This window comes from Apteryx mantelli, chromosome 8 (genome assembly GCF_036417845.1).
Source record: "Apteryx mantelli isolate bAptMan1 chromosome 8, bAptMan1.hap1, whole genome shotgun sequence".
NCBI lineage: Eukaryota > Metazoa > Chordata > Aves > Apterygiformes > Apterygidae > Apteryx > Apteryx mantelli.
The window spans coordinates 26,484,464-26,507,382 of record NC_089985.1 but is presented as its reverse complement, the minus strand read 5'-3'; the positions used below and the strand labels follow the sequence as shown (position 1 = coordinate 26,507,382).

Here is a 22,919-nt window from a genome sequence, read left to right as displayed (position 1 = left end):
CTTCAAAAGCATTTATGTTGAGATATGTAGCCACTAAGCTTTTTTTTTCCTCCTTAGGTCAGGTCAGTTAAGCTTAGAATCAGGGTTGTGCACTCCTGATAAATGCAAGATTAAAAAAAGCCTTTAAATAAGAAGAAAACAAAGTAGCTGAAATAGCTATTAAAAGCTGACAGGTTTAAATGTGTTTTAGGAAGTAAGTAGAGTGAATATGTGTAGAATAACATAGCCAGTGAAGACAGATCACTTGTACTGACTCTGACAGTGACATTTCGTTTCTGTGATAGATATCGGTTAATGAATTTGTCTAGAGCATTTTGTCTTTATGTGATGTTGGTTGTACATGGAATGTGATCAGCGGCAGAGGAGGATTGTGACTGGATCGTCCTGGGCAGCTATCAGAACTGAATGGAAACAGGATGTGAAAGAATCAGACACGAAAATGGTAGTAAGATGTTTGTGCACATGAAATACCCTGTTTCTTTTTCTCTGCAGGAGGTTCCAGGCATCATAGAAAAAACTACTGGGATATAGGCCAAGGTTAGCAAGGTCCATGTTATCAGCAAGCAGATGTATTTTGAATGGCAATTTTACAAACAATCTAGTAGCTGCCGTTCATTTTCCTTACGTGTGACTTCATTAGCAAAGCATTACAGCCACCTCTGAGTAAAACACAGTAGGCAACTTCAATAGCCCCTTAGAGCAAGAATCAAAAAAAAAATTATTCTTCCAATTAAAACAATGCAAAGTCTATTGTGGAGGCAGATTCTAGTGAAGCCAATGTGAATTCGGTCAGGGCTGAGGCCCAAGTAAGTTATGTGGCTAAGTCCCATTTTCAAGAATGATTTATGCCATTGTTATCTGAATCTAATTGTCTTTTGAGAGATGTGGGCTTATTCCAACTGCCTTAGTCCTTTTTTTTTGGAGGGAATCTGCTATCTGCTCATGTAGGTAGTGACTCAGGCCTTGCAGTGCTGGGTAGAGCTATGCTGAGATGCCTTTAAAGATCTGCCAAATGTCCACATGGCTGTGGAGGTCTGGGGAAGCCACATTGCATGAGTGGACATGTGTGCTTGTAGCCACAGGAAAGTCTAAATAAACAACTGGTTACTTCTTTGTGTCCTCATTCTGCCATGAACGTTAATCCATTACTACTTTGCAAGCCCACAAATGAAACACAAATAGTAATGATAAGAAACCTTCCATCCATGGCAATACATTTTTCATAAGGTAGGAAGTGTGCAGTGAAGAGCAGAACAAATGATCTACTTTGTTTAGAAAGAGGTAAATATTGAAATGTTTAATAATACCTTTTTTTTCTTACTCCTTTTTTAATAACTGGTAGCGATCCATCTTTTGAAACAAGACTAGTTACTTTTTTAGGTAAAATTGTCTGAACTAAAATTTATTTCTATTAATTACAATGTTTGCATTCATATTAAAAAGTAAATGGTTTCATTTCTTATTTGGTAAATAGTCATATACTGGTCTGTTTGTTTTTTGATGTTGCTCTTTATTTGCCCTTAAAAGATACATTAATAAATTACAAGCCCCTAGAAATAGCAGAAATAGTAAGACGTAAACCCACAAATACAATGCAACACAATTCTAACAAGGTAAGAAAGTGTGTCCCCAGACAAAGCGGAAAGTGTTATAAATCAAGCTTTTTGAATCAACAAGCGACCAAGGAACAGTATATCTGGGACAGATCATTTGTCCTGTTGTTTTTAAGGAGATACTTCAGCCTCATGAATAATAGCATCTTGTCTTCATGTTTGTTATGTCCTGCTGACCAAGGCAAGAAAAGTTCCTATCTTGCAAAGTGCAGGACATGTTACTCTTTTTCAGTGCCTGTGAATTTAATGATCATACCCAGAGGAGTTTTGTAGGCCTGCCTAAACTGAGAAGTCACAAAGGAAACTGAATTGCTGTTTTCAGAAGTAACTTTGAGCACTTCCCATTGGATTTAGACTCTTGTGTCACATAAAGTTCTCTGAAAATGACGTGCTGAGAAACTGAAAGTAGCAGTCAGAAGCTGTCAGAAGTTGAGCAGGATTTCTGTTGCAAATGTAGCTACAGTTTGTGAGATGAGAATTGCTCGTATACTTCGATATCTCTGCTCAAAGCTATCACCTGGGGTAACTAAACTCACGGAAAATAAGATAGACATCAACTGTCTATCTTCCTGCCCCTCCCAAAAGTAGTAGGATTACTTAGGTTGATTCGTGCCTGCGCAGAAGTCATGACAAGATTATTAGACTAAAGAAAACTATTTCATTAAACTACAGAGATAGCCCAAAACCTCAAACACCTCAGTGGTTAATATGAGAGTAGTTGTATAGTAACTGTATAGTCTGATGAACAGCAGCAGCAGACCTATAATCAGAACCCTTGCAGAAAAATTAGTCAACAGCTGTAACTATTCACTCTGCAGTGGAAATATAATAAGTACTTTTCTTTTTATTCATGTACTTCACAAAACAAAAATTGTCTGACTGAATCTCCATTCAGTTATTGGATCAGGACCTCAGCTCTGTAGATCACTGTGGCATCAAGGTGTCATGACAGGTTACGTTAATGAAATGTCTGCTTTTATGCCTGTATATTAATTTTAGTGAAGGAAGATTAATAAATAGAATATTCAGAATTGATCATTTTGCATGTCAAAAGCATGCTATAGACATTATGAAATTCATTGACTGTTTCATTAATATGGGAATAACTGGTTTAAAAATTAATTGATTAGAATGTTTCCAGCTGGGATTTTCAAAAGAGCCTAAGGGAGTTCAATCTGCAAATCACACTGAGATTCAGGGAGAGACTTTGATATTCGGATTCCTGAGACTTCTTTGGAAATCCCAGCCTCAGGAGTTCATAGAGGCAAAAGGAGTCAGCAGCGGAAGAGGCCAATAATGAATATACGTTGATAGGAAAACTGTACGGTAAGTTTATCAGGAATGTAAGGGCAGCTGCCACTCCAAACTGACTTTACTTCTCAACTTTTAGCACTTGGCCTTGTGCTTCCAAGAACTTCTTTCTGCTAAGTGTGCAAGTGCAGGAGCCATAGGGAGTTTCCACTGGAACCAGAACCTGAGAAGAACAAGCAGGAACATGGATGTCATTCCTGAGGCAAGGATGTGCCAGCACCATCAGAGGAGCGTGGTACTACAGTAGCTGTCCAGCAGAAACTGCAGCTATTCACTTCCTCTGAAAATTATTCCCCTTTCCTTCCCTTAGGGACATTAATGGTAGGTTTTGCTTTTATCTCAAGTGAAAGTGCATCTGTAATGTCCACCCAAAAGAGAACAAGGAGCATTGTAGGAGAATCACAAGCATTAGGGAGGGAGACTAGAGAACAAACAAACTATAGACCATTGATCAATCAAAATCACAAATGCAAAACTGAATAACCCAGTTTCTGTCCGATATTCACGTGAGGATAACATTTGGACAGAGTTTCATTTTGGACCATCAGCTGGAGCAGCTGTGGAGGAAGGAGTAAATCTTCATGTTTTCTACATCTCTAACCCTCAAACCAAGGCTCATGCCTTGTCCGCTGTTGGGCCAATCTGCTTTGGCTCCTGATGGCTACAGGAACAGTTTGTCCCTTCACCACTCTAGGAGAGTGCTTGTCTTCTGTCACCTAGAGATTTAGCCTACGGACCTAGTTAACCTAGTTGTTACGCTGCTGCAGCAAGGAGAAATGACAGATCCTCACTGGCCTCGGTGGTACTGCCAAATAAGAATTATGTTAGAAAGAATAGCCATACTGGGGTAGCATTTCAAATTGTCTGGCTATGTGAATGGACAATCTGACATGTTCTGCTTGATTACAAGTGCACAGGTTGACGTTATCGCTAAAAGTCAAATTCAGTAGAGGAAACAGAAACGATTTCTCAGATGGCTTCTGTAACTGTAGTTACAGACCCTTTTGATCTCTAAAGCATTCTGCCCTGCTCCTTGAGCTTTTATCAATAACACAAGAAAGCAGTTAGCTTTCTCCTGTAATCAGTGTAAATTTCTTTTAGAATTAGTGTTCTCTTTGGCGGGGGTGGAAAGTTTGCTCCCTTTAACTCTGTTCTATGCAGAACTGCTGCTGTGGTTTAAAGCTGAGTATTTTTTCTAAAAAGCCCTGGCAAGTGTTTTGAATATTTACTTACTTCTTTGTCATTGGTCAAGCCTAGATTCTTCATGTCTACAACATTGTAAAAATTGTTGTTCAAGATGACTTCAATGACCTGTACCTGAAACCATGCAAATAGGTGGGACAATGAATTAGTGCACCTTCTTAGCCAATGCCCTGGCAATATTTGCACTCACTGGAAAGAAAAACAATTGAAATCCCCAAAGGAAAATCTGTAATGTTGATAAAATCCAATCTATTGAACATGTGAAAGATTTTTTTATATCATCCCTTTCATTTTAGTCTGGTCCTGCCAAGCATTGACTTTTTCTCTTGTTTCTTTCACAGCTAGTGTTCGACACCTCTCAGGTCTGAATTTCTGGGTGCATTCATGTTTGTTCAGACCATCGAGCTGTACCATCAAACAGTTTACAATCTGAGAACTGCCAGCAAAATAGGCTCGTTCTGGTCTGCTGAGTCCGATTAGTATTCAATATTGTTTAAGTAAAATGTCGACAGGAGGAAAGACGATACCTCTGGCACTTTAGAAAGGATGCACATCTGGATACAGTTGACAGTCTTCTGGTAAGAGGGCGAATACTCCCCACAGTCAGGTGGCCCAGAGAACGCCTCAAGGACACACTCCCGGACTTTGTTCCTAGAAGTAACACAGGCCATTACAAAATCTTGTATCACCTGTCTGTGTTCTATACCCATAATATTTTACTGTGTTGTTTTATTTTTTTAAATTTTCTGTGTCTTTTCATACCAATACATAGCACATGAGATTTCATGAAAGAACAATTTCTTTGTCCTGTCACCTCCAAATTACCCGCCAACTCTATAATTTGCAAACAAGTATTTTGTTTAAAGTATTTAACAAATTAGGTGTAAGTGCATTCTCCTGAAGTGTTGTGTACTGAACTACAAGCTGTCCATTTAAATACTGTCCATTGGTGCACCATCAGAGAGATAAGTTGATTTACCCCAGAGGTTTACTTTGGGCAGAGGATTGCCTTACACCCCCAGGCATCAAGTGGTTAGAACTTCCTCCAAGATCCATGAGAGTGGCTGGTGCTCAGCAGATCAGGCCCTTATGCCTGCTGTGTTGTTTAGAGGGACTTTGGGGTCATAAATTAGATGATAAATATATTCAATTTGACATATACCATATGCAATCAAAGTCAAAATCTCTGCATTCGCCATATGACCATTTGCAGAAGAGCTCTGCACATAAAATCCTGTCATTCCTTTCAGGAAGTGTGGTGTGTTCATTCTTATAGAAGCCTTCGAATCCGGACTGTGTTGTCTTCATAAGTTTCAGATCTTTAATTCCAGCAAAAACAACCAGAGGACCTGTGATCCAAAAATACAAGACAGTATGAGCTCCTTTTCAGTCAGAGTGAAGGGAACTCTCTGGATGTGTACGTTTGCAATAGCAGCTCCAGAACCATTAAGGATTCTCTCTGAGATACACTTGTGCTTCTGGTGCAAGCCTCATTACTTTTTAAAATTATTTTCTGGACTGATGCTAGTGGGAAGATGAGAAACAAGATAGAAACCTTTGAAATTAGAGTTCAATCTAGAGAGCAGAAAATCCCATCAAATGACCTGTAATGTCAGTCAATGAGAGTGGAGGACATCCTTTTTCTCACCTCCTTGGGACTGGACCGTACAGTGGGGTCGGCTGTCACATCAATTCAGGGACTCCTATTTACATTAAAGGGAAATGAAATAGGCTACTAGTGCTGTGGTGTAGAGGAGTGGTGACATGAACTTTCTACACTGATGTGGAAACACTGTACAAAGACTTAAAGCCTGAGTCAGAAATTCACTTTACACATCCATCCTGTTGTGAGTTTTGCATCCGTAAGAGCCAGAAGGTGAACAGCCAATGCAAATGCTTGCAGTTCAGCTCCCTCACAAGTCCTGGCACTGGTACTCACAGATGCCACCCACAGGTTTGAACTGACAGTGTTTCTGCTTTTAGCCACTATTTATAAAATGTGCTGTTGCAGATCACTGCTGCATGGGTGGATTATTGTTTTCTAAAGACCAAACAGTTGTGTCCTGAACTTTTTCTTCTAACAGACATGTTAGATCGAGGATGACTGCTAAAAAATTTCAGGTGGTCAGTCCTTTAGATCACACCAAACCGATAACTGAAAATTTCACTAACCAGAGCTGATTAAAAAAAAAAAAAGATTCAGAAAAGAAAACTACTGTGCCACACGTGTCTATCCAGAGCCTGAGTTAGTGATTGAAGTGCATGCTGCTGTTTCTGTGCTGCTCTTGGTGCTCACTCTAGCTAGTTCAAAACTAATCCTCAAATATGTCTGACACATGGTAATCATGCCTTTGACTTGACAAACTTTGTTATATTAAATCTGTCTTTACAGGAATGTATACTGGAACTAATTTTACCATGACGGCTATTTTTAAATGATGCAATTGCTTAGAATTTTTTAAATCCTCTGTCATTGGAAATGTTCAGAACTACATTTTACATAAGTATTTCTCTTCTTGTTTACATTCATCATTGTTTTTGAATTCGGTCCAAAGAGGCGTATCTCTTTGAACCTAATTCAAAAAACAGCAATGCTGCGCTTCTCCCTGTTATTTACTAGAGCTTTACAAAATCTAAAGAAGAGGCTGTCTTTGGGCAGGATATTCTGGGTTTCATTCAGATCTTGATGACTTCCTTGCTCAGGTATAAGACAGGAATATGCAGGTATTAATGTAGTGCAGATACTATCAATGATGCTTGAGGTCTATTTATCTCATATTCAAATGCATAGCCTTGTTTTAAGGAGTTCCTTGCAGCTAATGACTTACATAAATGCTGACTGCCTGGTTGGCTATGTAGCTGTCTACCTGAAACTCACACCAAAGTGTCTAGCATCTAGGCAGTCAGCCTTGTGTTTTCATTATGTTTTGTGGTTGTGCTGTCTTTTTGGTTTTCAAATTTTGACTCTGATAAATTACTTATGATGTTTTCAGTTCACAGAAAACTCTGAGCCTTTTATCACCTGATATAATGGCAAAATAATAAGCCTATAATTACTGTTAAGTCTCACCAAGTTCCTTTTAATGACAGAGTAAAGTGTTAAAACATAGGATTACTTAAGAAATAAATTTCAATGTCTGGTTGATAGATGCATAGGAGGATGCTAAAGGTGGAGAAGGTTCTTTTATAAGAAAAATAAAAGGGGGTTGAAAACCTTCTCTTTGATTATTGTTCACCCTAGCAGGGAATCCTCAAGAAACAACGAAAGGGCTACATGAAGGGAAGATTAAGAAGGAAAGGCAATTTCTTCAGTAAGCCTTGATAAAGGCCTTCTGTTTGCAGAGAACCTGAAGTTGCAAAATTTGATGGTGAATTTTCAGGATGATGAAAGATTTAGATCCTATCTGTACCTTAAGAGCAGCAGCTTTTCAAGAAAATGTACGGTCTTGTTTTTCTCTTTTCTTTTCTTTTCTTTTCTTTTCTTTTCTTTTCTTTTCTTTTCGATTTCTTTCTTAACACTTTCCAGAAACCAAAGTCAATAGTATGGAGGCTGCCAAAAATATGGCAGTAGTTAACATTACAAGGAACATTAAAAAAGAGTAGGCCAGGAGGCACTGGAAACTTGTACCGAATCTCTCTTTTCTTTCACTAGGAATATAGGGACAATGCTCAAATGAGTCTTTCAGAACTGTGTCCTATCTGCAAGTGAAACTGGTCCCACCACAGACTTGCATGTTAGGAAAATAGGGACAGAGGACAGGATGGGAAATATTTCTAAGTTACATAACTGATTTATCTTAGGATAGTAATAAATACTGAAGTAAAGCCTAAAACACTAAACCCATTGTATGAAACAATGTAGTGATTTCAGCTCAGTTCCCAGTAGTCTGATACACCAATACAGTGAGACTGAACTGACACTCTTGTTAAGAGTCATATCAACCAGAAAATTTTTACATTCGTATTGGAATGGCAGGTCATCTAACTGCCTAATTTACAGCTGGACATTTTAGCTTTAAAGCCTATGTCTTTTCAGGATCATGAAACTCTTAGTGAAGTCAAATGGAACTTTGTTTATGCGGGGCATGCAAAAATAGTAAGCACACTCTGAAATACTTATATGTGAAAAATCGTTTGCATATAGACTTCAGTGCTCACAGTGTTCAAGTTAGCCTGATTTGCAGCAATGAAATTGCATCTTAGAAATAAAACTAAGGCATGCTGACAGGTAACTGCAAACTAGGCAACTGGCCTATGGCAGTAAGGTTTTGTGGTATATTCTCTGTAGGGCAATGTTAATAGTGAAAATGTAGGCTATAGTATAATGCAAAACTGTAAGCAAACTGTTTACAGCAGGCTGTTAAATCCTGTGGCAATATGTAACAGTTATGTTGTATGTATAATTGTAACTAGTATGTGTTTAGGATACACACATAAATGTAAGGCTAGATTTCTTCTTCAGCCATGTCTAAGGGGTCAAGGACTACAAAATTCAACTTTAAATGTATTCTTTGTTTTAGACCTCTGGAGAAGCCCTTTAACACCTTTAGCTATCTCTAAAGCCATCTTCATCTGTCATCAGTGGAAATATTTATAGAGAAGTCGGGAAAGTTAAAAATTCTCACCGTTTCGACACTGCTCAGCTTCACAAAAGCGAATCCCATCAGGAACACATATAAATGAATGGATATGAGGAACGCCATTCTACAAATGTAGAGCAGACATGTAAGTAAAAGTGCAGTGAATTGTATCTGAACTTGAAAAGAAGAACTAAAAAAGCAACAAATGGCTCGAGCATGAACAAAATCAGTGTATTAGTATTTTAAATACCTCCTGTAGACGTTGCCATGGTACTTCTTGAACATAGGTTTTGACGTACGCCACTTGGCTAAAAGTTGTCATGAAGTGTTTGCAGATATCAACAGTAAATTGTTCTAAAGTTTGGATCTAAGACAACAAACAATACAGTTAGAACTCAGCAATTACCTCATGTGCAGGAGTAGATTGTTCTAATTGTTCTAAATGTTTGGGAAGGATCAGTTTGGTTAAAATACAGATTTTTTTTCAATTCTGGTTTTGCACACTGTATGCCTAGACATTTGATCAGCTCACAGCATAAGCTGCAAATAGCAGCTACAGATTCACATCAAAAATCTCCCATTCCATGGTGTAGTGAGCTGAAGTCTTTGGACTGAGAGAAACTGCTAAGCAAGCCTGATCCGTTGAGGATATAATGTTAAAAAAATCATAGTGATACTCTGGTTCAGCTGTACAGGCTAAAGATGAGATTTCATTACTGAGACTGAGAATTTGATCCACAGATTGTCATTATGATAGATGGAACTGAGGGAGTTAACACTGTGCATAGTTAACAGAACTAAGAGGAGTCTTATAATGCAGTATTGTGTGCTATTCCATTAAAAAAATTTTTTTTTTGATCTTATATTAGAAAGCTACCCCAAAATACTTCTACCTTTGTGAGAAAAAAGGCTTTGGAAAGCTAAGGAGGTGTCCATGTTTCTGTGCTCAGATACAGAGGTGGGCACATAACATTTTCAAAATTAAGGTTACTCAGATTTGAAAGGTTTGTCTGTTCAAATGCAAAATAAATTACGAGAGGGCAAGTTAACCAACTCTGAAATTGCCAGAATAGGAAAGAGTGCTTCAGTTACTCAGGATAATTACTGGGGGAAGAAAAATCTCTTCCAAATCTTTGAAGGTGACTTAGTGCCAATCTAACATGCAGATGCAGAAAAGAGAAGATTGTTTTGATGCATTTTGGAAAAAAAAAGTAACAAATACTTCCAAATAAAGTCATAAGTAACAGCAAGGCTAGTTAAAAAAAAATGAAGAATACCCCATCTTTTTTGGCCAGCACAAGGACGATATTCTTTATGGTGTCTGTGGGTATCACAGCAGAGTTGTCTCCCTCCAGGTACTCCTGGGCAGAAGTCAGCCGGAGATGTGTGCACACTTCCACTTCTTTAATGAAGTGCTTCTTCCCTTCTCTTCTAACACGAAGCAACTTAATGGTGTTCTTGCCATATTCGCAGTTGAGGACTTCTACATCCTTAATCTGCAATGAAAGCACATGATGGTGGTGGATGAACTGAATGGAAGAGTGAGTTTCCTGAACCAATCAAACATAAATGATGTTTATCATTTTATTTCTGTAGGTACCTGTGATAATGGAAATATTTCCATTATAAATCGCAAAGTCCTGATAGGAAGAAAAAATGCTTTAAGAAGATATTATTACTTTAGTAGCAGCTGTGATAGAATTTAAAACTTTGAGGGGGGGGCAGATGATTCAGCATGAGTAATAGTGAACAATTATGTCTGATTTCTCTTCTTTGGATTAATCCTGACTATATATACCTTTATTCAGTCTTCCCTCTACCATTTCTTTTTGAAGGGGGTCCCAGTCCAGTCAGTCACTTCAGTTACATCCTTGCAGAGGGTGGGCAGTATTTATCCCAGCACCCTCTGCAGTCACTTCATCAGTGCTAACTGTGCGTGGCTGGGCTGGGCTGGGCTGGGCTGGGCTTCTCTCGGTGCAATTTCTGACTTTGCTTGGCAACGAGAACAGAGTTTCACCACTTCCTACTCTTCCAGCTCCTAGCTTCCACAACTGCTGTAGAGTTTCACACGTGCAAGGCGCTGAGCGCTCTCCGTGCCCGCTCCGAAGCTGGCAAAGCCCGTTCGCGTGCTAGCAGACCGAGCGGCGCGCCGGCGCGCGGAGCGGGGCGAGCCCTGGCACGGCCGCGGGAGCTGCGGCCGCCGCGGGCCCCAGCGCTGGCGCTCTCCGCGCGCGCAGGGGCGGGCGCCGACTTACTGCTTGGAGGCCGAGTGGAAGCGGTGAGTACCAAAGCGATCCTTTAGAAAGGGGCGGGAAGGTTGTTTTGTAAGTGGGCAGAGCTTTCCAACAGAAAATGAAAATAGCTGTCGGGTTCTTGGCAGTTTTTGTGTTTTATTACCCCATTTATGTGTGTTGTGATTCCCAAGAGAGGGAAGAAATAAAGACCAAGCTGGACTGGTTGAAAATGTTTTGTCACAATTTTTTTGCAGTGCTGATCTCTCACAAAAGGAATTGAAGGTGAGTCTGAGCAGCAAAATTCAGGTCAGGATCTACACCGCCAAAATTCTGGATTTCTGGGATCGTTCGTTTGGTTTGCATTAAGCCCTGTTCGGTTTTACCCTGCTTCAGTCAAACACAGCCCGATTTATACATCTGTTACAGCATTGGGAAAGGAGACAAAAATACTGTGAAAGTTGTGAGGATTTCTATTATGCTAAAACACCCAGAGCTTATCGCACTAAACTTTCCCTGAGGTTGAAATATCCCATACTTGATATCAACATCTTTTAATTTAAGCATAATGGAGAAGGAGAAAGAATTTTTCAGCACTAAAAAATAAATTGAAGCTTTTTATTTGTATGCTGCTGAAACCATCAGATGTAAAATTGCTCAGTTCAGACATGTTTATTTCTAAGAGAAATGCTGCTGCATTTAAAAGTGAATTTTTAGAAATAGTTAAGTAATTGTAAGTAAATTACTGTGCTCAGAGAGTTTTCTCTTACTGTCTGTAGGCTCGGTCCCTGCAGACAAATTAAGGATCCCCTCATTGACAAAATCAGGATCTGGGAGAGTTCAACGCTTTGCAAGAAACCCTGTTCTCTTTGCAGGAATGGCACAAATGCTGTGCTCAGTACAAGGACTGGATGGAAAAGTGAGATCAAAATAAACTGCTTTTGTTTCACTTGTCTGAAAACTAAAGTTTTTTGGATAGTTGTAAAAAATTCATACTTCATTCATATAGCAGTAAAAAGAAAAACAAGGATTTCAGTATCTACAGCTTCTTTGAAAGCAGAATACATTAAATATTTTAAATATTCAAAATAATAACTTCTAAAATATAAAAGTACATTTCTCAGAAATATCATTTGTCAAATGTCATTTTGCCATTTTGTTGCCAAAAAAAAAACCATGCAAAGTTTCCAGCCATTCTGCAGAGCACCTCAGCCCCTTTGCCAAGTGATGTCATTCTAACAAGAGTATGTTTTCTCACATTTGCTCGGCAGTCTCAGGCAGCTGGCTGTGGCATGTTTACTACATCGTGGCAAGAGCTGACAGTTAATGAAACACGAATCAACTTCTCCTTTTAGAATCTGCCCTGTGCTCTCTCTGTGCAGTTGACAAACCAAAATGACTGCGGGAACTGTATGGTGTCACTTTGTTTTGCTATTACTTCTTTCCATCGCATCCCTGTGGGCAGCTGAAATTTCCTGCAGAAATGAAGATGGAGAGACAGTTGATTGGTGAGTAAATGAAAGAAATTTTGGAAGAGTAAAAAATGCTTAAGATTAAACTGCGTGAAGTTGGTGGATCACTGAGAAGTAATGCATAATAATTGCTGTTTTAATCCTGTCTGCCTGTGAGTAGTATTTGAATTTTGCGTTTGGAAAATCTAGGATAAGTTACTGAAAGCTGATTTCACTACACTACAACTAACCACACTATTGCATCGTGACTAACTGCAAAATAATCACTGGTTTACAAAGCGTTCATTTCTCATGATCAGCTGAGGGTGACCTGTGCTCTAATGCCTAAGCTCCACATCTCCTGTAGTAGTTCTCTCAGCACCCAGGTTTTGGCAAGGGCAAGGGCATGTGGCTTGTCTTGCTGAACAAACTGATCTGAGTGGGGAAAATTGTCACCATCTTAGCCATAACCTCATTGCTTGTACCCAAACAGCAGCTCGGTGTGGTTTGTCCCTTTCCTGCAGTTGTTGCAGTGGCCAAGAGCCGATGGAAAAATGAAGCTGAACCATCTCCTGGATAGATCAGGGTGAGGCACAAGGAATGCAGAGAGACGTGACAGTGTGGGAAAACACCCTTTGTGGTTTGTGACTAAGAAGGAGATGTCATTCTCCTGCCTCCAGAGCTGCCAGCACTTTAGAACTGCTAGCTGTCACACTGGCAGCAGTGAGCATGAATTTGGGCATTAAATGATTAATTAGATTAATGCACTTTGAAGATGAAAGATGCAAAGTGTAATTACTATATGTAATAACCAACCTGGGTTTAAAAAGTGAAACAAGTGCTCTTAAAAAAAAACCAGTTGCAGCCTCCCAAAGATAAGCATCGACTAATTTAAAAAGCAGAGAGTTTCTCTCACAGAAAGAAAGCCAAAAGAAAATACTTTACCATCCATTTCTTAAATAAACACAATTTTTATATCCAAATTCTCTGAGAAATTCTTTGAAAGCTGTAGCTAGGAGTAATTGACCTTTGCCTCTGTGTGAACACCACTGATGTCAGGCCAGTTCCAGATGGGAAATAGGGTTCTTCTGCACAGGGCTGTGTGTGAAACAGTGCTCCCATCTGACAAGTTTAGGGAGGAAGGGAGGAATTGTCTTTTAAATGTGCCATGAGCAAATGAAAGAGAAACTTATCTATTTCCAAGCCAATTATTACGAAATAGGCAACTTTTGCTGGATTCTGGATTCAGTTGCTGTGAAGCTGATAGGAGAAGCAGAAGTGAAACTGCTGAGAAAAGCTTCCTCTTACCCAGATGTTGATGCCCTTTCAAACAAATATAGCACTGCAGTTATTATATTCAGTTAGCAGGAGTAAGGACTCATTTATGTGAGTCCTTACTATTCAGTGGTTTCATCCTGCAATATTCCATAATTCATTATGCAAAATTCCATAATTGCTCATTATTAGTATTCATGCATCCTTGCATTTGACACTGAACTGAAGGAATCACTTGGCTTTATGTGATCTGATAACATCTGAGTTCCCAAAATTTGCTTGAAATTTCTACCTAAGGAAGTGTAGGGGCTATCAAAATTCTCCAGGTGTTTTCATGTCATTTAGGAGCTCATCTCACAATCTTTACTGCACCTCATATAGGTATTATCAGCACAAATGATCATAGGATCAGCTCTGTCCTAAGGAGGACAGAATGTCTTTATTCATCCGAAAGTCACTGTATTCAGTGAGAATCTTATCACACAAGTAAAAGCTAAAAATCTGCTCTCTGAGAAGTGCTGAGTCCATCATTAAAACCAGGGATACATTTTAATTCCACTTAGGGCAATGGAAGTTGTGTCCTTAGCGCACTGCATTTGGTAGTCTGGGAGCAAAATTAGATAACTACTTGATAATTTTGCAACAGAGCCACTGTCTGCATTTCATCTTCACTTCATAAGTTATTGGTTTTTAGTGAAAAAAGAGATGATTAGTTCTAGTAACTTAGTGTTCAGGCACAAGCAATACATGTGACAAGTCTAATCAGGCCATTTATGCCTTTGCTTTTCCTTGGTTCTCAGAATAATAACTGCTACTCTGCTCCCGCAAATACTTAAGCTCTTGAGAAACTTCCTGTGCACAAATAGCAGTGAAGATATTTATGTAACTTAAATTGCTTATGCGCTCAACTGACTTTCTGTAAAGGGCCAAAACATGTATCACCTGGGAATTGGCAAGCAATTTATTGATAGCTCAACTACTAACATTTCCAGAAGCCTATGTACAAACATTGTCATGCTTGCCTGGTGCAAGGCTGTAAACACCAGAACATAATATGTTCCAATATATTCCAAAGCAGCTTGGAAGGACTTCGTATACTAATTCTTGGATTAACTCTTACTATTGTAACTACTACTATTCATCTCCTTTCCAAATCTTGATTTCAAATAAAGGGATTTTCATGACTCCTCATGCATCTAATGCTCTCATCAAGCTTATTATACAAATCACTTCCTTGTTCTTCCTTGTTGTCTGTCATCATCAACAATTTCTCCTGAGATATTTAAAGAACATCACTTTGTGGCAATGCAGGTGGATTATCAAGATCGCTGAAATGGGTTTTATTTTTCTTCTGCCTGTACGTGTACCCTTCCCATGTATTAAATGTTCCTCTATCAAATGCTTTCCCATCACTTTTTATCTGCTTTTCTGTTTCTCTAGGATGTATTTTATCCCAACTTTAGACGGTATATTATCTGGGCAAGGCTTACTCCTTCTGATATACTCAAAGTATCAAGCACAGTCAGGATGCATTTTTGTTAGGTACTCTAGGATTGAAAATAATGCCACTCAGTTCTTATATTGACATAAGTAACAAATTGCTTAAATGAACACTCAAAGAAAGTGGCTCAGTTAATTATGGTGCAATTAATCCCATGGACTTGTGTACTGGCAAAACCTGTTTACTTCATCACATACATTAGTGTGCACTGAACCATTAACTGAGAAGACTGAGGACTCTAAATTTTTGAAAAAAATATCTGTTTCTGGCTAATGGCTTGTAAATATGAAGCTTACAATAGTTCAGCAGAGTGTATTTGTTATGAAGAGTGTAATAACATTATCACATAGCTTCATGTTTATTTACACACATAAATATATGTATACATATACAGATATAAATTTATTGGTAAAAGGTGTCCTTGTTGACCATGAGAATTTCAGACCGAGTTTGGGACCTGAGGTTCAGGCTCAATCTTTCATTCTCCTCCAGAAGTAGGAGTAATAGTGGTTTGGTGGCTAAATGTGATTCCAAAGGATGTCCCTGCAATCTCAGTCCCTGGGCAGGTTTCTATGGGTGTAACTCTCCGAAGCTTAGCTGGCAATTAGGGTGCTGAAGTACAAAGCAGAATAGATTGAACCTTGTTCTTTCAGCAGTGTTGGTTCCAAAGGTTTGAAAAACATAATCATGCAGCATAAAGGTCTGTGGAAAAAGGCACTTATCCACATTTTAACCCCAGCAAGGGCTTCAATACAGTGTGGCAAACCAGGACTAGGTCAAAACAAGCTCTTTTGGGATATCAACAGCAGCCTGGCTGCAGCAATGGGAGTTTGGTGCAGGATCAGCCTCCCTTGCCTGCTAACGAGCAGAACGAATTTGGCTGCAGCAAGTACCATGCCACTAAACTGCTACTGGTTCCTGAGCTAGGTCATCTGCTCAAAGCTGAGATGTCGACACCACATGCTGCTGACACTGGTACCCGTCCAACATAGACGTCCTTGGAGTCATCCTTGTCTTTAAATTCTCAGGTGGGAAGGAGGTACTGATTCATGCATCGAAACAGGACAGCTTGTAAAAAATATTACCCTTTGCCATTCCAGGTTTCTTCTTTACAAGTTACCAAAACATACAGAAGGAGAGAGTGCTGGGCTGGGACTGGAATACATGTACATGGATTCCCTGACTCACGCGTGGCAACTCAGTAAATATCTAGTCAATATGACACAGGGTGCCCTGGGGCAAACACTGAAACAACTTTATGAAACTTATGAACCCAAGGCAAGTGACATTTAATTATCATTTTGTTAGTATATTTACTTGATGCTACATGCAAATGAGATGAAATCGGCCAAAATAAGCATGCAGGAGCATGGCCAGACCTGACTGACTAGATCTGCTAAAATGCGCCAAGGGGAGTATGTTGACAACTAGGCAGATTGTTTGTTTTGTTTTATTATTTATTTATAATTTTATTTATTATTAATAATAATATTGTTTTTTATTATTTTTGTACTATTTGTTTTAGTTTTGGCTAGAATTAGAAATTATCCTAGAACTTCTGATTTCTAGTCAAGCCTTTCACAAACTTAAGGTGTTGCCCATTAAAAAAATGAACATTAATACATAATCCCTGTGGCTCCTTTTCTGCCATTAGTGCTGAGCAATGTCTGTAGCTGTGAACTGACTAGGCACTCGGACCAGGCCCAGTGGTCACTATTACAGAGATTCATCCTAAGTCCTCCCATGTGTATGTGTTTAAAGTGCCATCTCACATCAACTTTGAGTTTCACTGTTCCCCCTGAAATCACTGTGACTTTTCAGCAATAATACACTGCTTGTTAGGCCTGTTTTCCTCCCCTCCCCTCACTGTCTGGCACCTAATTTATATTTGTGCAAAGTGATTATAAAATACCACAAGATCTGCCTATAGTTATTTTTTACCATCTACATAATATTCTTAGGAGTCTGGGTGTGTCTTTGCATTTTTGCCATAGGTTAGTGGTAGGTTGTCATTAAATTTGTATGTAGGAAAGATTCTCAGAAGTCAGTCAAATGCCGGCAAGCCAGTCAACTCTCCTGTTCCATGACACACTGTAATTGTAATAGAGTTTACAAACTCGTATTGTTGAGCCCACGCTGGTGCCAGTCTTCCTACATTGTTAGCATTTGCAAACTCTATGTCTGGAGAGGAAATATGTCCCAACTCTTTTGAAGTTCTCTATTCAGGGAGAATAAGGTGTGACTGTATGCAAATATTTTGCAAAAAAGTATTAATTGCTCTTCCTTCATAAAAACAGTTGTCATGTCTACATTTCCTGAACAAACATTTTCACAGGATCTGGTTGCTAAATTAGAAACAGGCACCAAAAAAGGAGAAATTTCTTTGCAAGTGATTGCCCAATAAAACCTTTGTAAGTTGTCTTACTAAGCATATTTGACCTTGTTAGGGAAGGGCTCTCAAAATGCTCAAGAGAACTTCCACTTTATATTAACTGGGACCCTTGTGCTGAGTTCTTTTCAGGTTTATTTTACTGTAACTTCCATAGAGACTGTGTCAGATGAAGTGGGAGAAGTATTAGGCTCATGATATTCCTATGCTGAAGTTCTGAATTCTTTCTTCTGCTCCCAATAAAAGATGTTCTTTTAAATGCCTTTCTTTTATTGAATGTGATGTCTCATAATTATGTGTTTTCTTGCAGAATAACAGCATTGCCTATGCAATATATAATGATGAGATCCCTCATTCAAAGTCCTCCAACTGGAAAAAAGGACATACCAAAGGTAAAGTGGGAGTCCTGAGTTGTTTTCTCCTTTTTAAAGTTGTAGATAACATCTATTTGTCTGTTTGTCAGCCTGTCTATCTAAAATTCCTGCCCAAAGCAAAACTGGAGAATGATTTGCATGGTATGTTTTGATATAGTTACGCATGCTGTAGCTTCTGTTTTGGTTTTGCTATGCCTGTATTGTGTTGAAGAACTGTAAGGGTTTATGGACTTTTTATCTTGTATCAGCTGAAACTCATACATCTTCTAGCAAGTACAGACCACACTGTCCTGAGCCCAATGGCAACAGCAATACCAGATGTGAAGGGAAAGGCAACCTAAATGACAGAATTAAGCATTAACCTCCAAACTCCCTCTGTCTCTCTCTGGCAAGAAACTGCTGCCAAGATCATGTGCCCTTGAGGAAACAGATTGGGTTTGCCCAGCCTGACTCTGGAATCAACATTTTTTGCAGGCCTGTATTTTCAGGCTGCAGAAATGGGGACAGCTCAGGAGCTGTGCTCCTTCCTGGAGCACTTAGCTGCAGTGGGAGGCATATTCCATCTCTCTGCTGCTTTCCCCTGGAGAAGAATTTGCTCTGGGGAAAAAGACACAATGTTGACAGAGCCCATTTCCTCTTATGCAGTGAATCTAGAAGGGGGAAGGAAAAAGAGCAGCAGAGGGTCACAGCCATTAAATCATCAGATTTTTCAAAGACAATATTTGAGTACAGAAAGAAAAAAAGGTTTTTAAAAGGAATTTTTTAAAAAGAACAGAGGTGACAGTTTGAGTTAGGTTATGCAGTACAGAATTAATGCAATTTGAATAAAATATTACTGTTTAATATAATCTATTAATATGGTCTAGAACCAGTTTACTGTAGAGACTAATGCATTGAAGTGTGGCATCTGCAGTACTAAAACTAAAGTGAAACACTGCTGTATTGTCTCATAGCTTTTTTCCCCCCTTAATTCATCTACAGTAACTTTCCTTTGACAGGATTTCTGCTCTTGGACAAATCACAAGGCTTCTGGGGAATTCACAGTGTGCCTCTGTTCCCTCCCTTTCTTGAGGATGGTTATGCATATCCACCTAGTGGGAAGCCATATGGACAGGCAGCCATCTGTATAACCTTCAAGTATGACCAGTTTACAGAAATAGGTATGAAAATCTTTTTCCCAAGAAAGCCTTTGAACCACTGCACCTCTTTGACCCCTTTTCTTGATGCTGTGCCTCAAAAATGGCTTGTTCTTGTCCTTAAGTTTCATTGTCAAATCAGTAAACCAAATGGGGCCTGGAAACAGCATTCTTGGCTTTCAGTTATGTTTATGCAGTGATTTCCTGTGTGAATGTGGGAAACTCACTCTCCCACTCTATGTCTCCATCTCCCCATGAGGGCTATTGGGATAATAATAGTTGCAAGTGCGTTTTGAGGGTAGAGTCAGTCCATGCATACAGAGAGCTTTGGAAATATAAAGTAGGACAGTTTATCATTTTTAACAGTAATAGCTCATTCAGCTGCAGTAGTCTACAGCTCTAAAAATGTAATGCAATCACTGCTTGAGCTGGAGTAGTCACCCTGACACATCAGAACTATGAAATGTGGAATAAATATTCCCCAGAATTTTCCCAGATACTTTTTGCCTCATAAAATACCTATATTAAACATAAAAAAGTAAACCTATAGCCATAAGATTCAACTATCTGATACAGGAATCCTGGAAAGGGACCATCAAAAGGCATTGTAACAAGTCATACTGATATATTTGTTAAAAATTTTCATGCTGTATTTGCTCAGTTATGAGCCCATAATTATACTAATGAACTATGTAAGACTATAAAAATGGCCAGGTTGGGCCATACCACAAAACTATCTAAACAAGTTTCTTGTTTATGGAGGTGCATCCTAGCAGATGCTTAGGGAAAGAGGACAAGAAAATGAGAAGCATACAGTAATACTTCCTGCTCTGTCCTCCCAGCTTCTGGTAATCTGTGGTTTAGGGATTTCCTGAACTGGAAAGACTGGAAAATTCCTGATGGACTGGTCTTCCATGAATTCATCTAATCACTTTTGGAACCCATTTGTTCTTTTGCTCTTTACAGCATCCCACGGCAATGAGTTCCACAGTTAAACTGGCCCTATATAGAAAAGTACTCTTCCTCTGTAAATTCAGTCTAGACTCTGAAAGTCAAGCTTTGTTCTTCCTAAAACCAAACTAGACCCTTTGTCAGCTCTTTGGTTTGGATTTGGCTTGCCAAATCTAACCGACTGGTTATGGACGGGCTTGAATTTATACATGCTACCTGAGTGACATGTGACTGTTTAGAGGCTTGAAGATAAGCGTGGATGTGACAGTGGACTGAGACCATGGATTAACAGTTCTGCTAATAATAATAATGTGTAAATGGAAAAAATCCAGCATACTCTCCCAGCTAGTCTATATGATGCAGGGCCAATCAGAATACAAAGCAATTAAACTTAGTTTTTGTTGCTAAAATAATCTACTTTGACACTGAACTCCTCCAGGAGACAGGATGTGAAGGTTCAGGTTTCCTTTCCAAGACTACACTTAACCTTCTTGATTGCTTTGCTTAACTCATTTTAATTTTGCATGTATTCATTTCTTTGATTTTGTTCAGACCAGCAGTTGCTGAGTTATAATCCAAGCATCTACAACTGTTCCATCCCTAACATCTTCCAAGCTGACCTCCCAAATCTGCAAAAGCTCTGTGCGGGGTCTGAGCTGCCCTCAGTCACCCAGCGTCACCTCTCCAAACTCCAGTCAGCTCACGGGGAAACCTTTCTTCATTTTGCTAAGTCACACTTGTTTGTGGATGGTAAGAGAAACTGTTGTTATCTATCAACAAGCAATTAATAGGCAATTAATATATTATTGGGCAATGAACATTTTCTTTTTGAGAAAAGAGAAAGTTCAGCTTCAGAAAAAAATGTAACAGGGCAGGGAATGGTATTCCATCATAATATTCTCTCAGCTCACAAAGTGAAAAGCTGTCTGGTCCTTCAGATGTCCTAAGGTGTTTGATAATGGGGTTTTAAGACAATTTCTTTCCTAATATTCAAAAATGACAACATGGAATCATCTGCTTTTGTTATGAAGAAGCCTTGACATTTTTTTTTCTTTCCTTTTTTTCCCTGCTGATTATTTGTAACAGGCTTTCCAGGAAAAGAAGGAAAAGTAGAAATGCAATTCTGAAATAAAAGTCAAAATAAGGGGAGAAATCCCTTTTTCAAACATTTCTGGCCTCCTTTATGCATTGAGATGAAGCAAGCCCAGTTTATGTAATGCTTTTCAGTCCCCTCTTAAATGAAGTAAAATAAGAGACTAATTTCTCACATCTTCTGTTATTCCATAGATATCTATGTGGCATGGATAGCTCAAGAACTGAAAACAGATTTGTTGGTTGAATCCTGGCAGCATTCCGGTCACAGACTTCCCTCAAATTGCTCTCTCCAGTACCACGTCTACAACATAAACCTAATAGGGACACCGTTGAATTCAACTTTTTATTCCATTAATGATCATTCCAAATGGTGTGTTTCAAGGATCTATGAAGATCAGTGGACCTGCATCGGAGACCTTAACCGTGCTGCTGAGCAAGCTTGGAGAAGTGGTGGGTTCATTTGTACGCAGAACAAATACATTTACAAAGCTTTCAGACACTTGGTAATCCGCTATGAAAGTTGTCATGATTCTCCCACATGGATATGAATGAACCATTCCTCCTAAATAGCATAGCCCTTCATTACATAAAGAGTGCAGGAAATGTCTGCTTTAAACTAAGTTTTCACTCTGAAAAATGTCCCAGTGAGTTGCCAGATGGATTAGGCCTTTACCTTCTTAGCTACAAAAACAGTTGCTTTACAGGTGAAATACTGTTTTTCCCTCATTGCCAGATCAGCAAGCTCTGCCTGAGCTCTGAGTCATGCTCTGTTCTTTCCTTGTCTCCTCTCACCATCAGTAACTGAGATTGTGCTGCACAGACTGGGTCCGCAGTGACACTGTGACAAAGCGCATTGCTTTGAATGATTGTGCACAGATGTCCTCAAGTGGAACTTGGTAAATGGTGTTGGACATGGGATGTGAGGAAGAAAAAAAATCTGTCTTGTTAGCTAGGTTGTTTGGGGCGTTTGGGCAAAAAAATACCCCCAAATGCTTTCAGAATTGCTACGTGGCCCAGGTGCTACTGAGATCAGTCATTGCATTTCTACTGAGTTTGGGGGGAAACTGGACTGAATCTCTTAGAGAACAGACGTAACTGAATATCGACAGGAAAACAAGCAGGTCTGTGGACAGAATTAATTTTTATATGATTATTTTTTAGGGAAGAAATGAGCTTTAAATCATGTGTAACCAATAGCTTGGTGTATTTCTAGTGCTTTTATTCATGTATAGTAACCATATCAACAAATAAATATGTCCAAAATATGAATGACCAAAGTAAATTGAGAGGGAAATGGTCTGTTTACAGTCTCTCTCTTTTATCTTTAGTTATTTACGGTTGGTTAAAACGTCTTATAGCTGCCAAAGGAAAAAATTGAGAAAATTAGAAAAAAATTAAAAAGAAAAAAAAGAAAATATTTGAAAGAAGATACTATTTCACGTACAATTTCACAATACAACAAATGTGGCTGTTAATTTTCAGTACTTCTGATCTCAGGTTTAGGATTTGAAGTTTGGATGCACTTCCTATAAAGATAAAGTTGCAAAATGCTGATAACTTTTGAATTCAGATTTCAAAAGTGTATCTGTGCTTAAATATGTCCCTAAATATATTTATAGGTTTTTTTTTTCCTGTGTTGCTACTATAAATTCCTGTCTGAAGGGTCTGCTGCTCCTAATATTTCTGTTTTGCTATGTTTGTATTCCATACAACTGATTCTCTACCAGAATGTCTGAAAAGGAAGTTAGATATAAAGAAATGCCCCCCCAACCACAAGAAATTGTCAAAGATTTCCTTCCCTTTTCCTCC

General features: G+C 39.0%; 2 protein-coding genes across 3 annotated transcripts; one reads left to right on the top strand and one right to left on the bottom strand.

The window, feature by feature from the left end:
* Window positions 1-2,763: 2,763 nt before the first annotated feature.
* Window positions 2,764-11,304, bottom strand: LOC106499688 (uricase-like). Its single transcript, XM_067300765.1, is given in 8 exon segments — window positions 2,764-3,087; window positions 4,158-4,241; window positions 4,655-4,778; window positions 5,290-5,476; window positions 8,753-8,831; window positions 8,958-9,074; window positions 9,985-10,257; window positions 11,260-11,304. Coding segments are annotated over 8 exon segments (1,233 nt in total).
* On the top strand, window positions 10,714-22,485 carry DNASE2B (deoxyribonuclease 2 beta). Of its 2 annotated transcripts, XM_067300461.1 has the most exons (8): window positions 10,714-10,985; window positions 11,718-11,857; window positions 12,210-12,446; window positions 16,266-16,443; window positions 17,865-17,946; window positions 18,927-19,088; window positions 20,568-20,765; window positions 21,303-22,485. In XM_067300461.1, exons 3-8 carry the CDS (start codon window positions 12,334-12,336, stop codon window positions 21,656-21,658), a joined length of 1,089 nt encoding a protein of 362 aa, XP_067156562.1. In that variant the 5' UTR covers window positions 10,714-10,985; window positions 11,718-11,857; window positions 12,210-12,333; the 3' UTR covers window positions 21,659-22,485. The 2 variants fall into 2 exon arrangements, with proteins under 2 accessions (XP_067156562.1, XP_067156563.1); XM_067300462.1 differs by lacking the exon at window positions 11,718-11,857.
* The last annotated feature ends 434 nt before the right edge of the window (window positions 22,486-22,919 follow it).

Excerpts from the sequence above, each read along its gene's own strand:
- DNASE2B (XM_067300462.1), top strand. The coding sequence starts at position 12,334 with ATGACTGCGGGAACTGTATGGTGTCACTTTGTTTTGCTATTACTTCTT. Across the intron at positions 19,089-20,567 it reads TGACCAGTTTACAGAAATAG|ACCAGCAGTTGCTGAGTTAT; the intron begins GTATGAAAATCT and ends GATTTTGTTCAG. Across the intron at positions 20,766-21,302 it reads GTCACACTTGTTTGTGGATG|ATATCTATGTGGCATGGATA; the intron begins GTAAGAGAAACT and ends GTTATTCCATAG.